A 22,916-nucleotide genomic window follows, 5' to 3' on the forward strand; every position below is an offset into this window, starting at 1 on the left:
TGAGCAATCACTTCACTCTCCCCTCAGCCTTCTCTAAGGTGATAGGCTTGGCCCAGGGGGTGGCTTGAACCCCTTCCCCCTCCCCAGCATTGATATCCTTGGGCTCAACCAATACCATATAAATGGACAGCCTGGTTTTGAACATTATACTTGGACTCCAGGGCCTCCAACACCCATCCATCCTCCCCATCTCGGGCCCTGCCTGTGGCTCTCCTTGGGCACCTGAGAAGCTTCCAAATTCCAGTCCTTTTTACCAAGTTTGGCCATCCCCCAACAGATCCCCTCCACCCCCTACTGCTCTTGTCATGGAGATCAGGCCCCCAGTGTCTCCTGGCTTAGGCCCTTCTGCTTGACCCACAGAGGAACCACCAATATAAGACTTCTCCACTTTCTGGGCACAGAGGGGCCCCCAGTGGCAGAAGAGGGAGGCAACAAAAGGGGGCAGCCCCCTCCCATCTATTCTGACGAGTACCAGACACCGCAGGCTGGTAGAATTGGCTTTATTTACAGACAGTGAGGAAAGGAGCAGTCTTACACACGAGCTTGGAGGCTGCACAGCACACGGCAAGGCCAGCAGCCCTCTCCTGCAGGGCACCGGCTCATTCTAATGCCTTCTGCAATATTCCCCAAGAGCCGCCGGAGAAGAGGAACAGCTCCTAGTCAGTCTGTACCGAGAGACTCCCAGGGAACAAGCCCCAGCCCACCCTCTGGTCACTGCACCTGGGAGCGGGGGGCAGGGCCAGGACAGCACTCAGTACAAAGTGAACCTCCAAAGACCCCCCCCCCCCCGGCCAGGCTCCGACCCCCTGAGAGGAGGTTTTTTTGGGGGTGAAAGAAAGGTTGTTCCCCTTCTCTCCACCCCCCTTCCTTGACACAACTGAGTCTACTGAGGAAGACTGGCAGGGCTCCCATGGGGCAGGGACTCCCACGGGAGGGGGAGGCTAACCCAAACAGGCTGGGGGGAGGAGGAGGGGCCAGGGGAACTTCATTCACTCCACTCACACACTTGGCATATGCAACTTTAATCAAACAAACACAAACAAAAAAAGGGAGGGAGGAAGAAGAGTCCCAGATGTACATTAAACGAAAAACTCCAAAGTGTAGACACAACTAAAGCTTCGCGGAGTCCGGCTACTTTTATGTACAGCTCCAGTTCCAAAAAAGCCATCCCAGGTATGTACAAAAGGGGTTTATACACAAGTCTGTACACGAGAGTCTATACATTTATTTCTGCAGAGCAACCCTCAGGCGTGACCTCTCGGGGAGGTCACCTGCACATCATTCATTCACATATCTTACAAAAAAACAAACCAAGACAAAAGGGCCCAGTGGGCTGGAGGCGCAGTTGGGCGTCCAGCCGCCGCTCGAGGCTCCGCTCCCCGGCCACGCGGGCTCGCCCAAGGTTCTCGGGGAGCGGGCCGGGCGCGCCCGGGCGTCGGCGTGTCCGTGGCCCCGGGCCCGGCTTCACTGCCTGTACTCCAGCTCATCCACGCTGATGACTTTGGAGGGCATCGAGGGCAGCGGCTGCTGCAGCACGTCCGAGCCGAACCACTTGGCCAGGCCCACGGGGGAGGCGCTCCTCTGGCTGGGTCGGGGCTCCAGCTGCGGGGGGATGTGGGGCAGGCCCGGCCGGCCCGGCAGGTTCTGGGGGGGCGTCTGAACACCAATGGCTGTTCCCTGCGAGCCGGAGCCTGGGGGGTGGAGGACTGAAGAGACAGAGAGATGGTTAGGGGCACCCTGCATGGGGGACAGACCTCAGACTGGCTCCAGAGAGGGCCAAGTCCAGGGGTGCACACCCTCCCCCAAGGACCCGGAGCAGCACCACCCGGTACTTCTGGAAGGGACTTAGCCCACAGTCCAGGGAGAACCCAGACATGACCTGCCCAGAGTTGCCCACCTCGCAGGATCAAGGCCGAGTAAACCCGGATGTGGTCACCCCCCAGCCCAGCACCCAGGACACCACAAAGACATCAAGGTGCCGGCTCCTCTGGAGAGCAGGTCCCCCGGTAGGCGCCAGGCCCAGCCCTGGGACGGCAGGCCGCCACAAGGAGCTCTGAGGGACCCCACACCAGGAATGTGCTGGAAAGGATCCCCAGAAAGGGGGCAACTGCTCCTAGTGACCTGGTATCAGTCCTCAGAGAACCGACCTAAAGCCCCCAGAAGCGTGGTGCTGGGGGGCTGTAAGCTGCAGGACCATGGGTGCCGAGAGCTGGAGAGGCCCCTGCAGACGGCCGGATGTCCGGCTCCTCGGGTCCTGGCACGTTCTCAGGCAGCCAACAATTGCGGCTCCCAAAGCCAGGTCTCTTGCTCCCCAATACTGACCCTGCCAGGGGGTTTCCCTCGGACCTACCTGACCGCTGCAGCTGCTGCTGCATCATTGCGAGCTGCAGAGGGGTCCCCGAGCGAGGGGTCAGGAGAGGGTGACTGGCCGCAGGGAGGGGATAAAAGGGCTGCCCGAGGAGAGGGCCGGAGATCCCCTGCAAGTGGGACAAGTCCATCCCAGGAGGAAGCATACCTGTCACAGAAAAGGACAAACGAAGGAGTAACTGACTCTGGGAACGCTCAGAGCCACAGCTGACAGCGCGGGTTAAGGGAGAGGCTAAGTCCCAAGCCCTGGGATCGGTGGCTGTTAGGAGAGAGCCCAGATTTGGTGCTGAAACCTCGACGTGGCCAGTGTCACAAGCTCAGATGTGCACGGGCTCCCTGGGCGATTAACTCGAACCCAGACTCTAGAGAGCCGGATCCTGGATCCCTGGATCCAGAGAGACCCCCCTCAGCCGAGGCCCAGCAGGTGAAGGGCCTGGGCACGGTGCCCCAGAGGGAGGAAACAGTTCTGCCAGCCAGGGCGAGGGAAGCTGCTGGGGCTTAGGGGTGTCACTGTCCCAGGGCCCAGCGCCCCCTGCAAAAGAGGCACTCACCAGCTTGAAGCAGAGATGGAAGGTGCTGAGGATGGATCCCCTGAGCAAGCATCCTCTGGACCAGTCCTGGGTGAAACTGATGAGCAGGCCGGACGATTGGAACGTGAGAGACGAGCGGGACCTGGTGGACAGGACGGAGGAAGGGGGCCCCGGGCACTGGGGAAGCCAGCGTGGGGGTCTTCCTGCCGGCTGCCTTAGGCCGGTAGTCCTGTTCTTTGGTGAAGCGGCTGGTCTGGGACAAGGGGGTGGAAGATGTCGAGCGCTGCAGCGTGGAGAGTTTGGGGTTCATGGGAGGGGACGTGTCGCGGTCTGGATTCGCCATGGAACTCAACAGAAGGTTCTCTGCAACAAAGCAACCAGTTTTCTCACCGCCCTGACCCAAGACCCCGCCAGGCATTTGCAGACCAGAGACCCTCTGATGAACACTGCCCCGCCCCCCCCCCCCCCCCCCATCTTACATTAGCTCAGTCTGAGGAAGGAGGCGAGATAAGAAGGCTCCTGGCTGGCAGACAGGAAACCTGTCCGAGGGATGCCCAATGGCCCAAGACTACCAGGGCCAATTCAGGCCTCCTGCCCTCCAGGCCAGTCTCTCTGCAGCCACAGGCAGCCCTGCCCCTTCCTCACCCCACCCCAAGTCACAAGCACAGGAAACGGAGAAGTGACGAGGGCTTCACCTCGGAACCAGCACCTGATGGGGCACCGAGGTCCTGGCCCTCCCTGCATGGGGTCAACAAGGGGCCCATGTGGGTCTCAGGGTCAGTGGGCAGCATTCCTTCCCCTGCTCTTCTCTTCACTCCCTTTCCCAAGGACCACTTCTCTCCCTGGGACAAAAGCCCATCAGGACAGACATTGCCCAGGGCCCTTCCCCGGCCAGGCCCCTTTTGGAAATGTACCCATCAGAGGAACAAGTTCTTCCACATAGGGTCCCTCCCCTTCCCTCTCAGGGCTGAGATGATCTCCCTCTTGCCAAGCCCCCGATGCTGGCAGGCTCTTCTCCCCCCCCCCCCCTCTCCTCTGGGTTCTACACAGCAGCCTCACCTGCATCATGCTGGCTCCCCCCAGTACTCTAAGGGATCCTGTCCCAATGATCAGCTGCAGGGATGGTCTGAATTGAGGTCGCCCCCAGTCTAACCACCCCTGCCTCCCCCACAGACACCCCAAGAGCTCTTCCCAATCTGAGAGGTTCAGTCCTCATGTTCTCTTGAGATAAAGTGTGGGGATTCTTTCTTCTCCCCACTTTTTAGGGGATCAGCTCATTCCCTGGGACTTACAAGCCCCTTCCTGACAAACAAGGAAGAGCTCGGGAGAAGCTGGGAATGTGGTACCGCCTCCTCCTGCAAACAAAGCCCCTCCCTGCGGTCAGGTCCAGCACCCGCCTCGCCTCCAAAACTGGGGGCCCAGCTTCTGACAAGCCTCCCAGCCTCCGCTCTGGCCTCCAGAGAATATTAGCACAAAAAGGGGCCTGCACTCCAGGCAGCAGCTTGGGGGCCGGTCACCCTGCAAGCCAAAGGTGATCTGCCCCTGCCCACCTGTCTCCTGGTCAGTCTGGAACTTCTCTGTTTACACCCAAAGACAAATTCAAGAGCCCACGGCCTGTCCTGGCTGGGCCCGGGGTAGGGGACTCTGCTCTGCACCGGAGGGCTGCCCAACACACTACAAGGACAGCAGCTGCAGGCGCTCCTCCCAGGAGGTCCTTGTTAGGCGGTCTCTGAGGCTACGGAGAGCGCCCGTCCTGGTCTATGGCATCTTCGCTGAAGGACATGGGCCCAGACACAGAGCCAGACATGTGCTCCCTGGCTTGGCTAGTGCAGTGCTCCCCAGCGAGCTCTGTGAGCACAAAGTCAGACTCCATGGCCAAAATGGTCTGGGAGGAAGCCGGAAAGTCTTCACTACCAATAAGGTCGGATCCCACTACGCCGCTAAGCTGGGAAACCGTCCCGAGTGGCTCGGCAGAGGCCTGGCTGCTTTGCCCCTCGACATGCTCCACACAGGGGCAACCCAGAAATTGGGCAGGCACATCCCCACGTTACTCCTGCTTACTGACCCTGACGGGACCAGGCTGGAGCATCAGACTCAGGTCAGAATCCTGCTTTGGCAAACAACCGTCAGGCACTCCAAAATTAGGGGTCACCCTGAATGGTGCTCAAGCTCTCCAATCTTGGCATTCTAGGCTTTGTTCTTTTTTAGAAAATCCCCAACAGGTTTGTGAGCAGAGGATTTCTCCACACCGGAGGGGTCATGGCAGAAGGAGCCCAGCTGTGGGGGGCATGAGCTTGGCTGCTGTTACATCCCTCCCGAGAAGCTGGGCTTTCTGCAGTGCAGAGCACCCTAAGGATCCCAAGACTAGACAACTGGAGCCGCCATTCAGGGTGCCCCCTCAACTTTGGAGTGCGTCCCCCAAAGGCTTCCAGATGGTCTTTCGCAGAAGCAGGATTCTGGCCTGGGTTGGATGCCCATGTGGGTCTCAGGGGCAGTGGGCAGCATTCCTTCCCCTGCTCTTCTCTTCACTCCCTTTCCCAAGGACCACTTCTCTCCCTGGGACAAAAGCCCATCAGGACAGACATTGCCCAGGGCCCTTCCCCGGCCAGGCCCCTTTTGGAAATGTACCCATCAGAGGAACAAGTTCTTCCACATAGGGTCCCTCCCCTTCCCTCTCAGGGCTGAGATGATCTCCCTCTTGCCAATGACATCAAGGACAAGTCTCAAGGCATCACGGGCCGACTTAAAAGAGTCTCTCCCAGCTCACCTGCGCCCAGCGATGCAGCGAGGGGCAGTGCCTGAGACAGGGCCCCCAGAGCCTCCTCTAGATGTCGCCCCGCCCCAGCAGCCCCTGCTCAGTACCTTCATTTGCCCTCTGGCCTTCCTCTTTCCCGTCACTGGCCGGCTTTCCAGAAATGGGGTCTTCTTTGCTCTTCTCTTTGCTTTCATACATCCTGCGTATCACTGAGGTAGGAGTGAAGGAAGGAGACAGCTGCAAACAAAAGCAACATCCGGCCTGTTAAACAACAGCCTGACCACCCGAACCCCGCGCCCGACCAACCAGACCACGGCCACTGTTCAGGCTCTGACCATGCGAGGCCCTGGCTGCCTACTCCCAAGCCATCTCCCCTCAGGGGAGCCCCCGGCCCAGACAGGCCATATTCGTGCTGTGTCCCAGTGTCCCTGCATCACAAATACCAATGCACGCTGCCCCAACACAGAGTGGGAAACCCGGGGGATAGAAGCACTTGCTGAAGGCCAATGTTAAAGGGGAGGGGGTGTCAGCCAGAAGACGCCCAAGCACAGGGGCGCCCAGGGCAGGCCCATCCCCAGGCCCCCTCCTTTTCCAGACCGCTCTGGGAGAGGCCCCTAGATCACTCCTATCTGCCCAACTCTGATGCTCGTCTCTTGAACCCTCAACCAAAACCGCTCCCAAATGGCCCAATGTTCCTTCAATGTCATCAGGCTGCTCTCAGATCTCCTGGACCAGCAGCTCCCCAGAACAGAGAGCGCCCTATTGAAACCACCCCCCATCACTCAATCTTGCCACCCACAGAGGTGGGGACGAGGTCTAATGCAGCCCACAAGAATTCTAAATTGGAGACCCGAGTCACAGGAGCGTCAGACCAGCCCCAGGAGGACGAGTGTCACTGCCATGAAGGGGTCACTCCAGGGATCATCTCCGGCCGCCCCCAAGGTGCTTCCTACCGGGCTTCCCTCACCCTCAGAAGGGCTGAAGTCTTCTCTCTACCTCCTCTAACCCCAATGCTGAGGACGGTTCTCCAGAGGCCCCAATCCAGGGCCAGGTAGGACAGCCCCGACTCTTCAGAGTTTACAAAGGGCTGTGGGGTCTTTTCTTTTTTTGCTGAGGCAATTGGGGTTAAGTGACTTGCCCAGGGTCACACAGCCAGGAAGTGCTAAGTGTCAGACCCTCCTGACTTCAGGGCTGGGGCTCTATCACTGCATCACCCAGCTGCCCCGTGGGGTCTTTTCAATACAGAAGGGAAAGCACAGGACAGGGCCAAGAGAAAACAGCCTCTGGGTATCGGAGCTGGCAAGAATGGTTCAGGCTGCACAAAACGCCCAAATCTCTTCCCACTTCCTCTCCTGTGTGGCCTCTGTGGCTGGGGCAGGGCCAACATGGACAAGAGCGGTTCTGGCTCCTTCAGAAGGCCCACCACTCACCATGCTCGTGACAGCGGCGGCGGGCGCAGGAGACGCAGAGTTTCCTCGATGCCCAGGGGCCGGCGATTTGGCTACACGCTGCTGCCTGTCAAGAGAGGTCAGTGAGAGCGAGTGCCTGTGGAGCCCCGCTCTCCCCCCATCCCGCCTCACACTGGGCAAAGGCACCACGCCGAATCCCAGGAGCAGCTGATGGAGGAGCTGAAGGCTCGGCAACGCCAGGCCCCATGCCCGCCCTGGAGGAGCTCGGCCCCGTGTAGCCCCCTGGCCCACGGGCTGACCAATCCTCCTGTCTCCCTTCTCCCGATGCTTGGCTCTGGGCCCGCAGGAGACCAAGAATTAGGACAGCCTGTGTCCTCACCCAGCCTTTACTTGCAGCCCAGCAACAGCTCCCCTCTATGCTCCCCCTTTTCTTCCCCCGCCCTGTCTCTGCTCCTTGCTCGTCCAGAGAGCGGTGTGCACAGGAGCTCCCAGCGAGATCCTCAAACACCTGGGAACAACATGGCTGCTACAGAGCTGCAAGCTCTTCCCTAGTCTTCTCTACTCTACAAAAATAGAACTCTAGACCTGCTCCACCCTCACTGGAGGGTTCACATCCCTCTCAATGGTCTGTCCACTCCTCAGCCTCCGTGGCTGGCTCATCAGGTCACCCCTATTCTGGGCGTCTCCCAAGAATCCATCCTCTGCCTTCTCTCGACATTCTCTTGGTGACGCCATCAGCTTCCCAGGTTTTCCTATCTCCCAAACGCTAACTCTGGCTCTCCCAGCACAGCCCCAATTTCTCTTGAGCCTCAAGGCCTGCTGTGTGCTCCACACTTCTCACCATGTCCAAACACACCGCATTTTTCTCCCCAAAGGCAGTGGCCATCTTCCCAGGCCCCTTGGGCGTTCCCATTTCTGCCTCTGCTTCTCCTACAGCAGCACCGCCTTAATTCAAGGGGATCCTCCTCATCTCTAGTCTTGGAGAGGGCATTGGCCTGGGGCTTACCACCCTGCTGCCCATTTCCCACACTTCCTTTTTAAGTGATTTTCCTGGGGCATCCCCACTGCTGCTCTCCTAAGAATTATAGACCTCCAGGAGTGGAGGACACCTCATTGTTGTACTCCTAGTGTTTGGCACATGGTGGCACTTAACATAATAAAATAAACACCTGCTGATGGGCCCAGAGTGGCCCCCACATCCAGAGAGTATTTTCTCCTCATCTCCACCTGCCAAAGCCTTTCTGGGGGAGACAGCCAGGACTCCACTCTCCATTTCTGCTCCTGGCCAGACCACCTGACCCTTCAGATTCCCTGGGTCCCCTTTAGAAGGAACGACCGTAGTGTGCAGGCTCCCCTGGTCTACACAAGACACGCCGAGCTCTGCTTCAGCCCCAGTTCTCTCCTCCACCCCTGCACTCCTAACCCTCGCTTGCTCTGACCCACGGGTCCCTTGTGTCTGCAACCCTTCTGCACCCAGACCTCCCTGGGCTCGCCGGCTGGCCCAGGCACGGCTCTAGTTCCCAGGGCCAAGTCACTGCCAAAGCCACAATTCAGAGCGCTAGAGAGCCAGACAATATCCCTAATGAGACCGAACACCTGCTTGTGCCAGAACCATCGAGGACAGAGCGCCCACAAGGGAGACTGACCACAGGTGCCCAGAGCGGCCCAGGGCTCCGGACCAGGTAAAGGCCTCAAGAGGGCCCAAAGTCCTCTTTCCCGGATTTCTCTGCTCTTCTCCACCACGGCACACCTCCAAGTTACAGGCGTCTCTGAGGGATCCATCCGAGGCCCTTTTCTGATCCCCCACCATACTGCTTTGTGGAGTGACCCCCTCAGCATCCATAGACTCCATTCTCTCTGCTGGGAGTCTCAGGCCTATCTAGGGTGGCAATTTTAAACTGGCAAGGCTTTAACAGCTGGAAGCCCCCAGTATAGTCAACTGAATCTTTGTCCTCGGCTTCCGTCTCATGGCACCCACCTTTCAGACACCCTACAGGCATATTCGGAGCAGAACTCTCTTCCCAACTTCCTCATCACAGCTACAGGCTCCTCAGTGCCATCCTTGACCCCTCTACAGCTTCAATGGCCCAGTCTGACCCTTGCTGCTGTCTCTCTTCTACCTCTCTCCGGACCCCAGGAGGGTCTTCAAGCCTGCCGTCCCATCCCCATGCTCTCTCCTATGCCGTCAACCTAGATTTGCCCTGTGACTGCTGCTGGCTCTCTCCTGCCTCCAGAGGAGGCAGAAGTCCCCTTCCGCAAACTCTCCCGTTCCCCTAAAGACCTGCGCCATTGCTGCGTCCATGGAGGAAAGAGTCTTCCCCCTCTGAGGCAGCTTTTCTGAGTCTCCCCAAGTGCAAGACTCTTCTCCCCAGACATGGCCTCTCACCTACTCTGTATCCCTCTTAAACATCCTTGCTTATGGACACATTTTGTCCCCTTTCCAATGGCAACTCCTGAGGGCAGAGCTCTCACTACTTTTGTAAGCCCCAGAACCAGCACCAGGAAGGGCTTGGTGCTTGCTGCCTTTTTGGGTGCCAGGCCTGGGGAGAGGTAAGGAAGGGGACAGGGCGTCCTCAGATGCCAGTTATTGGCCCTGCCTGCGAGTCATGCCAGACAAGGACAATCAATGAGCACAGCCTTCAATCCAAGAAAATAACTAGAGTTCCAGAAGCAGAGGGGGCCCAATGGCCTCCTGGGAGCGAGCAGCAGCCCCCCAATGTTCTGACCAGCTGGCACCTCACAGAGAACAAACTCCACAAGAAGTTATCTTTCCAGTCTGACTGCCGAGATTCCCACAACCATCTACTGAAGGACACAAGACAGCCCAGCAGCCGATGTTGGAGGCACCGGGGGCCATGACACCTGGAGCCTGGCACAATTTTTAAAAATTAAATCCAGAGGCTTTAAGAGGACCAAGGATGAAGGCAGCAGGTCCCAGGTCTGGCATTCCAGGTTTCTCCGAGCCTGGCCCTAACTTCTTCTCATCTGGTCTCCCACCCCTCAAATTTCAGCCAAACTAGATGATTCCTCCTCCTGAACTGATTTCCGAGCTCTCCCTATTTTTTCCCCTCATCTCTGCTTAGATTTCTCCCCCGCCCATGCCGACGCCACAAATCCTCTCTTAACTCCAAACTGTTGGCCAGAGCCCTGCATCCTTCCATTCATACTGGGGTCATCTACACACCTCCTTTGCCCCAGTACATTAGAAACACTGAAGTATGGAGACCACTGAAGTATGAAGTATGGAACTTACTCTGCCTCGGCCTCCCCCCCCCAATAGTAGCCCAAAGCTCTCCCAGATGACCTCTGTCTCCTCCAATTATGCAGCACTGTTTCCTATAGACTTATGTGTGGACCTTTTCCCACCAGAATGAGAGTTCCCTGAAGATGGGGATCCGGGAGCTCCCCAAGGATGGGGATCAGGACCGGGCAGGCTCTCTGAGGAGGGGACCAAGACGCTCCCCAAGGATGGGGACCTGAACCAAACAGGTTTCCCCTGAGGAGGGGACCAGGACCAGGGAGCTCCCTGAGGACAGGACCAGGGAGCTCCTGGGCTCCCTTTGTTAGCATGCCTAACCCTCAAATGCAAAATAAAAGCATCAGAGCCCCAAGTAGTCACAGGAGCCTGGTCAATGAGTATTCATTAATCACCTGGGTGCCAGGCCCTGGGACAAAGAATGACCCGACCCAACCCCTCCTCCCGGGGTTCCCTAATTTATTCATTCCAGGGCAAGCCCAACCACACACTTCTAAAAATCCCTTTTGTCCATCTGCGGTTTGCCAAAGCCAGGCTGGTAAAAGCTGGCTGCCTGCATGGCGAGCTCGTGGGGCAGGCCAAGCCCCTCCAGGGCAGGGGTGCTGGTCCCAGCTAGTTCATCTACAAGGGAGAGGCAGGGTCGGGGAAGGGGCGGGTCCCCCTCTAAAATCCCTCCCGCCGTGAGGATTAATCTGTCGACATTGTGAAAAGGGCTCCACAAAACGTTTTCTGAGGGAATGAACACAAAGCCCAAATAGCCATAATTCTCCCAAGTCTTTAAAGCTGGGGGACAGCCATTACAAGAACATCTGGATCTAGAACTAAACCCCCAACCCCTCCCCCCCCCCCCTCCCCTTTCACCAGGAGCTCGGCCTGACCTGGGCAGCAACAGGGCTCATTGATTTGCGCATTCCATGAAATGGGTCTCCAAGCAACTGCTGAGAACTGGGTCCAAAACCTGCAGAGAACGTGAGGAGCGAAGGGGATCAGATGAGAACATCTTGGCAAATATCTCACAGGGGTGGAACTGACCCCACGCCATCAGAATCTGTCCCAGCCAGTCCTTGCGTTTAAAACGGGACAGAGAACAATCTCCCGGGCCCAAACGGAAGGGTCCTGGCTGGACCCCTTTATCCAAGACTTCTCCTAAGTTTTGTGTGCCCTGGGGTAAACTATCTTTGCATGTATTTTGGAAAAAAAAAAGTTTCCAATCTAAACAAAGGCCTACTTACCAATGGGTGGTTCCTAGGGGCGTGTCTGCAGGGCTGCTCGGGTTGGAAACCCTGTAAATGGGAGGGGCAGGTCTCTGACCCCAACGGCTTCCCAGGCTTCCATAACCCTCAGGAGGTGAAAAAAGCTGGTTTTCACGGTGGACCCAAAACTCCTGGATGGAAGACTAAATAATGAAGCACTGCTTCTCTCCCCAATGGGACCCCCACTTCTCCCCCCCCCCCACCATTCTTAGCTGAAAGTACAAGGCATCCCCACTCTTGGGGAAAGACCAAGTAGCCTATGAATAAATAAACCTCCCGGTCCCAAAAAGTGCCGTGCACGCTGGCGCCTCTGGCGTTCCATCCCAGGCGGGGGGTCCCTGGGGCCCCCCTACTGACCAGGGAGGCGCCCAATGATGGAAATCCCTGCTCCCAAAAGGGCCCAAGTGGCAGGAGGGCACATCCGGAGCTGGCCCTGGGCCACCCCCAAGCTCAAGTTCCTGTCTCAGGCGCTTAGGATGATGGGAAAAGCCTTCACAAGCCAAACTCAAAGTTCATCCCCCGTTTAACCAGGAAGAGCAGCCCCAGGGGCCGACCATTACTAGAAAGGCATAAACTGAAACCAGAAGGAAAGGAGGATAGCTACCTGTAAGATGTTCTTAGGGAGAGGCTGCCCTGGGATCTCAGCGGGGGACATCAAATGGCTTTCAAGGTTTCGCTAAAGTCAGGGCGCATGAACCCTTGTACTATTTGGGAAAAGTCAAAGGTAGGAGAAGAAAAGGCCCGGTCCTCCCGCCCCCAACGCACACCGTCCACTTTCCTGGGTGTTTTCTGTTGGGGCCTAGCATCAGGGACCCCCAAAGGTGGAGGTGTCTTGTGCCCCCACCGGTCTGGCTCACCCTCTTCACACACCCTCACACCCCCCCACCTCTCCCCACACCCTCTCCCCCAACACACACCTCCCCCCCCTTTCTCTCTCCCCTCACACACCTCCTCCCCCCCACCTCCCTCTCCCCCCCCACACCCCTTTCTCCCCTCCCATCCCCTCTCCCCCCTCTCCCCCCCCCTCCCCCCCACTCCCCCTCTCCTCTCCCCTCCATCATACTCCACACACACACACCCTCCCCTCCACATCACCTCCCCTCCTCTCCCCCCTCACATCATACATCCACCACAACAAACCCCTCCCCTCACTACATTTGCACACACACACCTCTCCCCCTACCTGCACACACACACACCTCTCTCCCCCCATATAATTCCCACACAACCTTTTTCTCCCCTCACATCATATAAACACACACACACACTCTCCCCCTCCCATCCCCAACACACCTCCTCTCCCCTCCCAACCTTAACACACCCCTCTCCCCCTCACATACATACACACACCTCCCCTCACCAATTTACACCCCCCCTCCCCCTCCCAAAACACACACACACCTCCCCTCACTCTCCCCCCCCACACACTCTCTCCCCCTCATCCCACACACCTCTCTCCCCTACATCTCACCCCCCCCCTCCCCTCCCCCCCCCTCTCTCCCCCTCCCTCAACCCCCTCTCCCCTCAGGCCCCCCTCTCTCCCCTCACATTGCCCACACACCCCCTCTCTCCCCCCTCACAACCCTACACACACTCTCCCCTCACATACATAACACACACACCTCTCCCCTCAACCACACACACCCTCTCCCCCCCCAACACCCTTCCCACACACACTCCCTCTCCCCCTCACATACATACACACTCTCCCCCCCTCACACACACACCTCTCCCCCTCCCCATCACCAACACACACACACACTCTCCCCCTCACACCCACACACACACACTCTCTCCCCCTCACACACACACTCTCTCCCCCTCACACACACACACACACTCTCTCCCCCTCACCAACCCACACAACCTCTCTCCCCTCACATCCCACACACCTCTCCCCCTCACATACATACACACACTCTCTCCCCCTCACATACATACACACACACACTCTCTCCCCCTCACATACATACACACACACTCTCTCCCCCTCACATACATACACACACACACACTCTCTCCCCCTCACATCCCTAACACACCTCTCCCCCCTCCCACCCTTACCCCCCTCCCCCTCCCATACATACACCCACCCCTCCTCCCCCACAACAAACACCTCTCCCCCTCCTACATCAAAACCCCACACCCCTTCCCCCTCCCACACATAAACCTCCTCCCCTCAATCTCAAACAACACTTCCCCCCTACAAAAAGTCCCCTCCCAACAGCACACACTCCCCCCCAACAATGGCCCCTGCCTAGGCCCTGGGCAGTCCAGGGGGTCCTGCCTCACACCACCCCCCGGGGAGCCCTTCCCTGCCACATAACCTACTTCCCTGTTTCTGTGGCTCTCCAACTAAAACGACACTCCTGCAGTGGCGGGCTTTAAAAAGAAAGTGGGCTAACCAGGCCCAAAGGCTGGTCCTTGCAAAAACTCCGGGCTAAACACCTCTTTCCTGGAACATCAGGGGCCCTGCTCCTTTTCCTGAAATAGGCCCCCCTCCCAGGGGAAAGCCGTTCCCAAGGCTTTTCTGCCCCTTGGTCTTGCCCCCTTCTCCTCCAACAAGGCTTCCCCCAAACTCTCCTGGGTATTTTAAACTTTGCGTCCTGTTTTGACCCTCCCAAAAAGGGCAAAAAGGGAAGTTTTTAACCCCACCTTGTCCATTGGACATTGAAAATTTCTAACCAAAATTCTTCTTTGTCCCTTTTTTCCCCAATAAAAACCCACAGCTCTGGGTCCTTCCTTTTCTGTATTTACCCCAACTTTGGGGGAAAGAAGGAAAAGCCCGAGCCGGGGGTTGAGGGGTCCTGACCAACAACTTCTACCTCGGGCGGAAGCAAGAGCTTCCCGTGCCCACCCCCCACAGGTCTCAGCTGTCGTGGCCAGTTTTAAAGCTGGCGGCTTTTCCTGCTCTTTTAGGGACTTGGATTCAGACACAAATTATAGGGAATCACCAAGGAAGTCATTTTAACCCCAAAACCCTTGTCACAGTGACAATTCCAATCTGCATCCGCATACAAAATTTCTCTTGCTTGCACAGAGTTGAACCCCTGGAGATTATGTTGACTGTCTCTAAACAGCCCACCCAACTACAAGGAAGCAAACTGTGACCTGGAAGTTCCAAGAAGCTGTTTATTTCCCACCCTTTTCCCCAGCATCCTCCCCTTAGGCTGGGCTCAATCAGAACCCAGAGAATAGGCAAGCATGAACGAGGGCCGGGAGTGAGGAAGGCCTGACTTCAAATCCAGCCTCAGACAGATGGGCCAGCTGGGTGATCCTAGGCAAGCCTCTCAAAGCCTGTCTGTCTCCTCACTGGTGCAATGACTCCCCAGCTGCCTCCCAGAGTGGTTGAGAGGATCAAATGAGATAACAACAGTAAAATGCTTGGCACAGTGTCCGGCACATAGCAAACATTTAAAAAAAAAAAGTGATCCCCCTCCTCTGGAACGAGCCCTTCACACAGACAACATTAACTCATTTTCTGAACTGATACAAGATCCACATAATGGAAAACACCAAACCCAAATAGAATCCTGCAATGAGAATATGCAAACTCGGGACGTTTTCCCAGTACAGTTGGCCCAATAGTCTTTTTACAGCTCAAGAAAGACAGACCATTCTAATCGAACTGTCCCCAAAGCACATGGAGGCTGGAGGGGCCGGCTCCAGGGCCCCCCATATCTAACACGCTAGGAGGACCTGTGAATGTGTCTTGACAGACGTGGATTTCTGCTGTATACTTTATGATTCTGAGCAGGGGTCTCAAGGCTCACCAGCCTGCCCAGAATGGACAATGCCCGGGCAGGCCCCTAGGTCAGGTGGCTCCCAGTTCCACATACGTGACATTTGCCCGGTTTAAAGCCCTCAGCTCCCCCCAAAAACTGATAACCCCTGGGTCAGCACCCACCATCTGCACTTCTCTAAAAGTCACCAGCATGCCTCCCAGGTCCAAAACCTCTCAAGAAGAAAAAAAGGGGAGAGGGAAAGCCCCTGCCCCAGAAGCCTTCTAGCAGGAAGGCCGGCCATAAGGATGTCTCATTTACGGATACATATAAGCTCCTTCCCAGTCAAGCAGAAAAGTGAGAGAAAGTCTTTGAAGGAGGCCGATTATCTTCCTGCCCAAAGAGCCCAAAGCTGCTCTCCGTACCCGGCTTTCCCCACAATCTCTAACCAGCCACTGTCCCTCAGAGGAAGCCAGAATGCCAGGAAATCTACCCCGCTCACATTTCTGTCACCTACGTGTGGGGAGCTGAGACAGCTAGAAACATCTGCACCTGAGAGGGAAGGACGTGCCCCTTCCCAGGCCAACAGGCGAGTCCTCAGACACTTAGCAAGGACAGAAGCCAGAGGTTGCCCCCTCCTCCCCCCCTTTCCTGCCCTCAGAAGCCCCAAGGCCTGCTGCCAGGATACCTGCTTTTCTCAGGCAGTGAAGTGCAGTGGCAAGAGCCCAGTTCCTGCTGCTTCCTATCCAGGGGCCTCAGGCCAACCTTTTATCCTGCCGAGGCCTCGGTCTGTAAAGAAGGAAGCTGGCCGAGCTGGTCAACAGCCTGACAGCTATGATCTGGACCCTCTGATCCCAGGCTCTTGCCCCACCGTTCTGCCAGCTCTCTGCCCCCCCACATCCTCTGCTCAGAAGCAAATGGCTAAGTCACAGTTTCCACATCATCCCCCAAGAGGAATTCCAGTTTCACACTAAACTCCAAATAGCAGAAACATGCATGAACACACTTGTCACCAAGAAGGAATCCTCAAATTCTAACCCAAGGAGAACATTTAAGGCTTCAAGGACTGAGGCGGGGTTAGCCCGGCCTGCACAAGGAGAGGGAAAGCATTTAGACAGATTGGGAAAGGAGAGAAGGGGCAGCAAAGAAGTCGCCAGTATAAAACCCCACAGCCGACAAACTGAAGTCCATCTAAGTGCTTGTCAGACACGCCCTTCTTCCTCCAGAACCCCGGGACCCCCGTCAGCACAGGGGATGCTTCGGCCGTGCAGTGGCGGCGAGCCCACCAAGAACATCCACCGTACTCCAGATCCCAGGTTTTGAATGCATTTATTGAGGCTTGGGAAGGCGAGACGCGTGGCTTCCATGCACTACTTACATTGACTTTGGGCTGCGAAGGCAGAGTGCCACTCGCCTTCATGGTGCTCACTAGCTTGTTAAAGGCAGACATATCACCATCTTTGGCCAGCGGCCGGGAGCCAGCCACAGCCCCCAGGGCCTCCTCTGAGCGCTCGGCCAGGAAGGGCGGGCCATTCTTCCCTTGCTGGTCCACTCGCAGGCCTTTCAACCCTGCTTCCACCTCTTCCACTGAGAGTACGACCCCTGAATGTGCTGCAGAACAGAGAAAGAAAGTGTCCCTCAGGAAACACTAGCCCATTGGCAAAGTCAGAGGTTCCCCTCTCCCTTCCCTCAGAAACAAAGAGCACAGGAGGGCTGTCTTGGCTAAGGGATCAGGAAGCCCCACAGTGGGGATCTGTCATACACTTTTAGGGCCCCAGTGTCCTGACTCCCACTAGTTCTGAGCCTCAGTGACTTCCCGAGCACAAGCTCTCCTTCCCCTCAGGAGTATGGCCAGGCTTTGTCCGTCCCTGGTACTCTGCTTCCCTTCATTTAGACAAAGGGCCACAGGATGAGGGTCGGGTCTCAAGCTGCATATTCCCCTGGGGAGCTGGGATGCCCATAGAGCACTTCAGAGACTGTTTCACCAATGCCCTCCCTCAATCTTGACCCTCCTCCCCCCTCCAGGGAACTCACAGCTCTCTTTCAGCTTTTCCTTGTTGGCAGAAAGACTGGAGAGAAGCGGCTTTAGGTCCACTTTGGCCTTCTGGAGCATTTCTAGAATGTCTACTTTGTTTTCAGCATGGTCTTCCAATGGTATAGGAGCAAAGTAATTTCCTGAGTTCTGGCCCGGAGACAGAATTGCTTGTTCTAAACCTGGATCAACAAGGATAAGAAGAAATGGACCAATAGCACCATGGGGATAAACACCAGCATTTCATGGGGGTGGAGGGGAGAAGGCACTGGCTTGACAAGATGGAGAGGTAAGGGAGACTGCACTCCGCTAGCCAGTGGCAACCAAAGCAGGAGCCGAATGACCCTGGGCAGCAGTCACCAGCCCCAAAGACCAATACAAGCGTGGCCATGTGTCACGTTACCTGCAAGTTTCTCCAATTCTTCATGGGGCGTCGAGCCGAGGCTGCTGGAGCGACTTCCCGATCGACTGGGATTTGAAAACCACCTGCTAAATCTGCTGGCAGAGACGGAACCTTCTCCTAGAACATCTTCTATCATCTAAATAGGAGAATAACACTTTTAAAGAACCATCTCAGGAAAGGAAAGAACAGCGTGCTAGACTGAGATCAGAAAGGGAACTTACTTTGTACAGGACTCCAGAACTGAGGGATGGGAGCCGCTTTTGAACTTACTTTTCTTCCGCAGAAGCTGCCTCATTTCTGAGAAGCAACCACCTGGCCCACATTTGACCATTATCTCTTTACTCATATGAAGTCTCCACTTTATGCCATACTCCTTTTTGTCCATCCTCTGTCCCCCTGGGCGGCCCAAGCTCCACCTACATTTATCCTCGGGGAGGCTACTTATAAACACCAGGACAAAGACAGGGACAGGGGCATCCTCTGGGCAACCCCTCCTTCCTCTGATCACGGGACCATGGCTCTGACTGTGAGAGGCAGAAACAGGCCAGGAATACAAATGGGCCAATCAAGGTTGCACTATCAAAGCTTGACAACTTCATCCCAGCAGAGGAACCCATAGTTGACAGATGGGAAGGCTCCATTCCACTTAATTGTTTTAAGCAGACCAAGCCAGTACAGAGGAAACTTTTGCACAAGGACCCAAGATGCTAGGAAACGAATAACTGCTATTGCTCATGCTAAAAAACCTCATGTAAACCATGGCAGCAAATGGAAGCTGCTCCCTAGTAAAGGTCTGAAGAGTCTCAGCTGAGAAAACTGGAAAGCAGCAGCTATTACACTTTGCATTGCAATCATCTCCAAAGAAAAAAACTGAAGAAAAGCAGGAAGATGGAAGAAGCTGCCTTTCAAACCAATGATCATGGGGAGTGTTCTTCACAGGTAAAATAATTAACCATAAAAAAACCCTCAAAATTTGTGTAATAAGAAAAGCTTTTATATAAACAAAATAAATACGAATAGAATGACGGAGAAGCTTTCAAAATTAAACATCTGAGAGAGATCCACCAGACATGCAGAATTTATAAATAGAGCACCAACAGATAAATGGCCAAAGGCCATGAACAGCTCTCAGAACAAATGGTTGAGCCATCTAAGAAAACGCTACAAGTGCCTAATAAATTAGAGAGAAGAAAATAAGCCCAGAATTTCATCTCATAACCAAGGCAGTCCAAGATGATAAGACAGAAATGCTCAATGTAGGAGGGGCTATGGAAAAAAAAGAAACAAAGACATAATTGATGAAGATATGAATTTGGTCCGATCGTTTTGGAAACTAATTTGGAACGTGAGTAAAATAACTAAGCCATTCAGATCCCCTAAGCCAGCAATCCTACTGACCCCGCAAAGTCACTATAAAGGTCAGACAGAATAAAACATTCATGAGGCACATAAGATAGGGGGGAGAAGAAATGATAAACAGGAAAAGAAGGGCATTAACTGGGAAGATTATTGGACAGAACCAATGGTAGGCAGAGATCATGGATTATTGTACGAGCGACAAATATGAATTCCAAAAAACTTGGGACACATTTGTATGAACTGCTGAAAAAGAAAGAAAAATGAGGAGACTCCAGAACCCAAATCGATGCAGAAAACCAAGAATGGACTGCTCTGAGGCTACAGCCAACCACCAGATGCCCAGCAGGTTTCCTTAAGTCAGTATTTGTCACTAGAGAGAGTGGGGAGGAGGGAGCAAGTACTGGGAAACCACAGCACTGTGAAGGCTTAGCTAATCATAGTCAGACGCTAAGAGGGGAAAGGGCACCTTAATTTACCTTCTTCCCTTTAGAAACCAGTCCGGTGTTTTCTAGAAGTTGAACACAAAATGATTTTGTAATTTGGTCATAAGCTAATTCTTGAAAGTCACTTGCAGTTTTCAAACTGGCCTTTAACACCTATCTCTAAATTGAATGCTGGTTTATTTTTAACTTTAAAAAAAAAAAAAAAAAAAAAGAAGCTCCCATCTTAGGCAGATTTTCACCCTATTACTTAAGAGTAAACTGAACAATTATTCAGTTCTTGCTGCAGTTAGTCAGTGACCAATCAAATAAGGCCAGAAAGTCCATTTCCAGGCCCTGGATTATGTAAATTTGAATTAACAAAAGGGATTATAGAATTGTAGAATCCTCTTCCTTAAAATCTGTGAATTGTAGGATGTTAATTCAAGACATCTTCCCCCTTTTAATAAAAAGCAGAATTTTTTTTCTCAAAATTACTCTAAACAATTCAGATTTTGTTATCTATTTGTACAGATCTTATAACTTAAAAGATAAAAGATAAGTTCTGAACTAGAGCCTCTTAATTTGCAATGAAGGTCCAATATTGAAACTGTCAAGTTTTATAAGAAAAGTTTTCAAATAGTATGCAAATTCCAGGAGCTTCATCACAGGGCATGAAGGTAAAGATAACTTGGAGCCCCAGGGTGGCCCCAAATGTAGCAGCAGTAATCATTTATGGCGCCTTCTGACAACCCTGGGAGGGAAAAGAGGAAGGTGCAGTGGTTTAGCCAGGGTCACACAGTTAATAGCACTAACAGACTCTGTAGTTGGCTTAATTAGCTCATCTGATCCTTACATTAATGCTGGGAAGTCGGTGCCAGGAGTTCCCACTGATCAGCCGAGGGCACTGGTGCCAGAGGGTTCCCTGGGTCACCCTGTGCCAAGTGTATGAGGCAGCATTTGAACCCAGCTCTTCCTGACTCTAAGGTCTGACCTTCAAGTTTCTTTTGTCTCCAGATGGTTTTATTAATCCCAGAAACCCCCAGCAAGTCCTGAAGCATCAACCATAGCTGAAAACTGCCACAGGTCAGAAGGGAAGGAAGACGACCCAGGAGCACAACCCAGGCTATGAGACTCCCACCTAACCAGCAGTGGGCACCTGGAGCACATTCCAGCAGCAGCCGTTAGGCTGGGTGCGATGCCCAGGACTTCACGCCGCTTATTAAGAGGGGAGACTCCCCTTGATATTCCAAGGGCTGATCCTCCTGACGACTTGTTGGCGATGCCCTAGGGCTCTGGGCTTGGCTGGGGATGCCATGGCCGATGGCTGGTGAGCTGACGAGAACTCGACTGTTTTTAGTGGGGCATGGGAAAAGGAAGTCAAGACCAGGGGTTCTCATGGGCAGAAGCCCTTCTCCCCATCTGCTATCCCCTCCCATCTTTGCTCACAGACCTGGGACCAGCCTGCTTGAATCCCTATGCAGCTCTTCATCACAGCACTCTGACTCATGAGCTCCTGGAGGGTGGGACCCCAGCACCTCTCCCCCCACCAAGATGTTCACACACAGGGTGCTCATGGGAAAGGACGCCTGAACAGGAAGCTGGCTGAGAGCGCCCTTTTGGGCCCTGGGACTAACCACAAGGACATGCCCAGTATTACCAGAGCACACAGAACCTGTAAATCCCATCTGTAAAGTGGCCTTCGAGTACTGGATATAGTCATACACGTGTGTGACGGATACTATTGGGCCACAGGAAGGACGACCAAGGATACGGAGCACGGAGAGCCACCGGAACCACATGGGCAGGCAGAATCAGTTTGCCCCAAACCTACTGCGACACTAACAACCAAACAGAGCGCCAAAGAAACAAATGCAGACTTTCTCCCTCCCCCCACTTTCAGCTTCAGGGACTGGCTCATGGGGAGGTCTTCGGGGAGGGAGGCAATAGAGAAGCAGCTGACAGCCTTTCCTTCAACTCACACAGACCTTCCCTCCAAGGAGACCTAAGTTTGTGCATCATAGGAAGCCCCCCTTCTTCTCTCCCAGCCGCCTCAAGGGAGTTCTCACCCCAATGGGGATCTGGGTCCCCTCTGTCTGACCCTGCCGGCTCTAGGTAACGAGGCTCCAGGGAGAGTTCCCAGTTCAATCACCTGATGCACCTCTGGGGCCGATGGCCCAGACATGGCAGCGAACTCATGGGGACAGAGGGAGGGGATTCCTCCTTGGAGCTCCTGACTGCGTCCTTACATTCCCTTCTTTCTCGGCAGAAGGTGAGGGCCAAGGAGGCAAAGAGGGTGACTAATCTACCAAGGCTCATGAAGGGCAAATCCACATTGCTTTGCACTGGATGAGACACGACGTCACCATCCAAAACCAGTCTGGGATCCGAGAATCCGTAGATCCCAGTTGAGGCCACCCCATCTCCTCCTCCTCAAGGCCCAATTCCAACCTCAAACCGGCCATGACCAACTAAGGCAGACCGGCAGAGCCTCAGCACTGAAAACGCAATTCTAAGCCTGCAAGTCTCACAGGAAGTACAAACACTCCAAAAACCCCAATGAAGCAACAGCGTAACAAAACAAAAAACATCACAGAAGTGCGGGAGAGCAGGGGGACACTCTGCAAACATCAGTCCAGCGCTTCCCAAAAGGGGGCCGCCCTGGAGCACTCCCGGGCCCGGAATGCACCAATGGGACCCACAGGTGCTGGGGGAGGAGGGAGAGTCAAGCCAAAGACCATCCGTGTAATGTGTGCCGTCACCGGGGTAGACTCGAGCTGGCACCGACATCCCCAGGGCACCCCTGTGGGCAGCATGCACAACACCAGGGCTCCCAGGAAGGTTTGGGAAACGCTGCACTCGACAGACCACATCCATATTATCAAAAACATAGTGGACAAAGGCTCAAAGAGAAGGCGTTACCATGTGGTTGTAGCCACATGGGTGGGTTCACTCACCGAGGCCAGGCCTGGCACCTTATCAAGGTTAAAGAACTCATTAAAATCAAATTCTCCTGGCGACTGTTCAGGCAGCACTGCTTCCCTGGGCACTTCCTGATCTGCAGCGGGCTCCTGGGCAAGAATGACCTCCACTTCATCCTCTTCTGCAACGCCTCCATTGAATTCTGAAACTATTCCTTAAGGCAAAACCACGAGGACAAAAATCAGATCTAATCACTGTGAAGCAGCTTACTCAACATTCACAGCTTGGTCCTGCACAAGCAGAGCCAGACTGGGGCTGCAAGAGGCCCCCTCGGCCTCCAAAGCGGTCCGGGAGCATTCCCGGCCCCAGCGTGGAAGGCACTTACAGGCAGGTGGAAAGCAAACTCGGCTTTGTCTTCCCGCCATGGGCACGGCTACCACAAAGCTTTGATTCAAGATTTAGCAACCTAGGGACTCTACACCAAAGATG

At 54.8% G+C, this 22,916-nt stretch overlaps 1 protein-coding gene across 1 annotated transcript in view; it reads right to left on the reverse strand.

The window, feature by feature from the left end:
* Positions 1–1,006: 1,006 nt before the first annotated feature.
* Positions 1,007–22,916, reverse strand: part of EIF4ENIF1 (eukaryotic translation initiation factor 4E nuclear import factor 1) — a 41,327-nt gene continuing 19,417 nt past the window's right edge. Inside the window, 13 exon segments of the mRNA XM_031948924.1 lie at positions 1,007–1,706; positions 2,351–2,515; positions 2,919–3,260; positions 5,760–5,889; positions 7,083–7,227; positions 10,809–10,929; positions 11,186–11,275; positions 11,928–12,028; positions 12,152–12,246; positions 16,671–16,903; positions 17,327–17,506; positions 17,728–17,863; positions 22,463–22,641. Coding sequence (XP_031804784.1) covers positions 1,465–1,706; positions 2,351–2,515; positions 2,919–3,260; positions 5,760–5,889; positions 7,083–7,227; positions 10,809–10,929; positions 11,186–11,275; positions 11,928–12,028; positions 12,152–12,246; positions 16,671–16,903; positions 17,327–17,506; positions 17,728–17,863; positions 22,463–22,641 — 2,159 coding nt within the window. The 3' untranslated portion in view covers positions 1,007–1,464.

The sequence above is a fragment of the Sarcophilus harrisii genome, chromosome 1 (genome assembly GCF_902635505.1).
Source record: "Sarcophilus harrisii chromosome 1, mSarHar1.11, whole genome shotgun sequence".
Taxonomy (NCBI): Eukaryota; Metazoa; Chordata; class Mammalia; order Dasyuromorphia; family Dasyuridae; genus Sarcophilus; species Sarcophilus harrisii.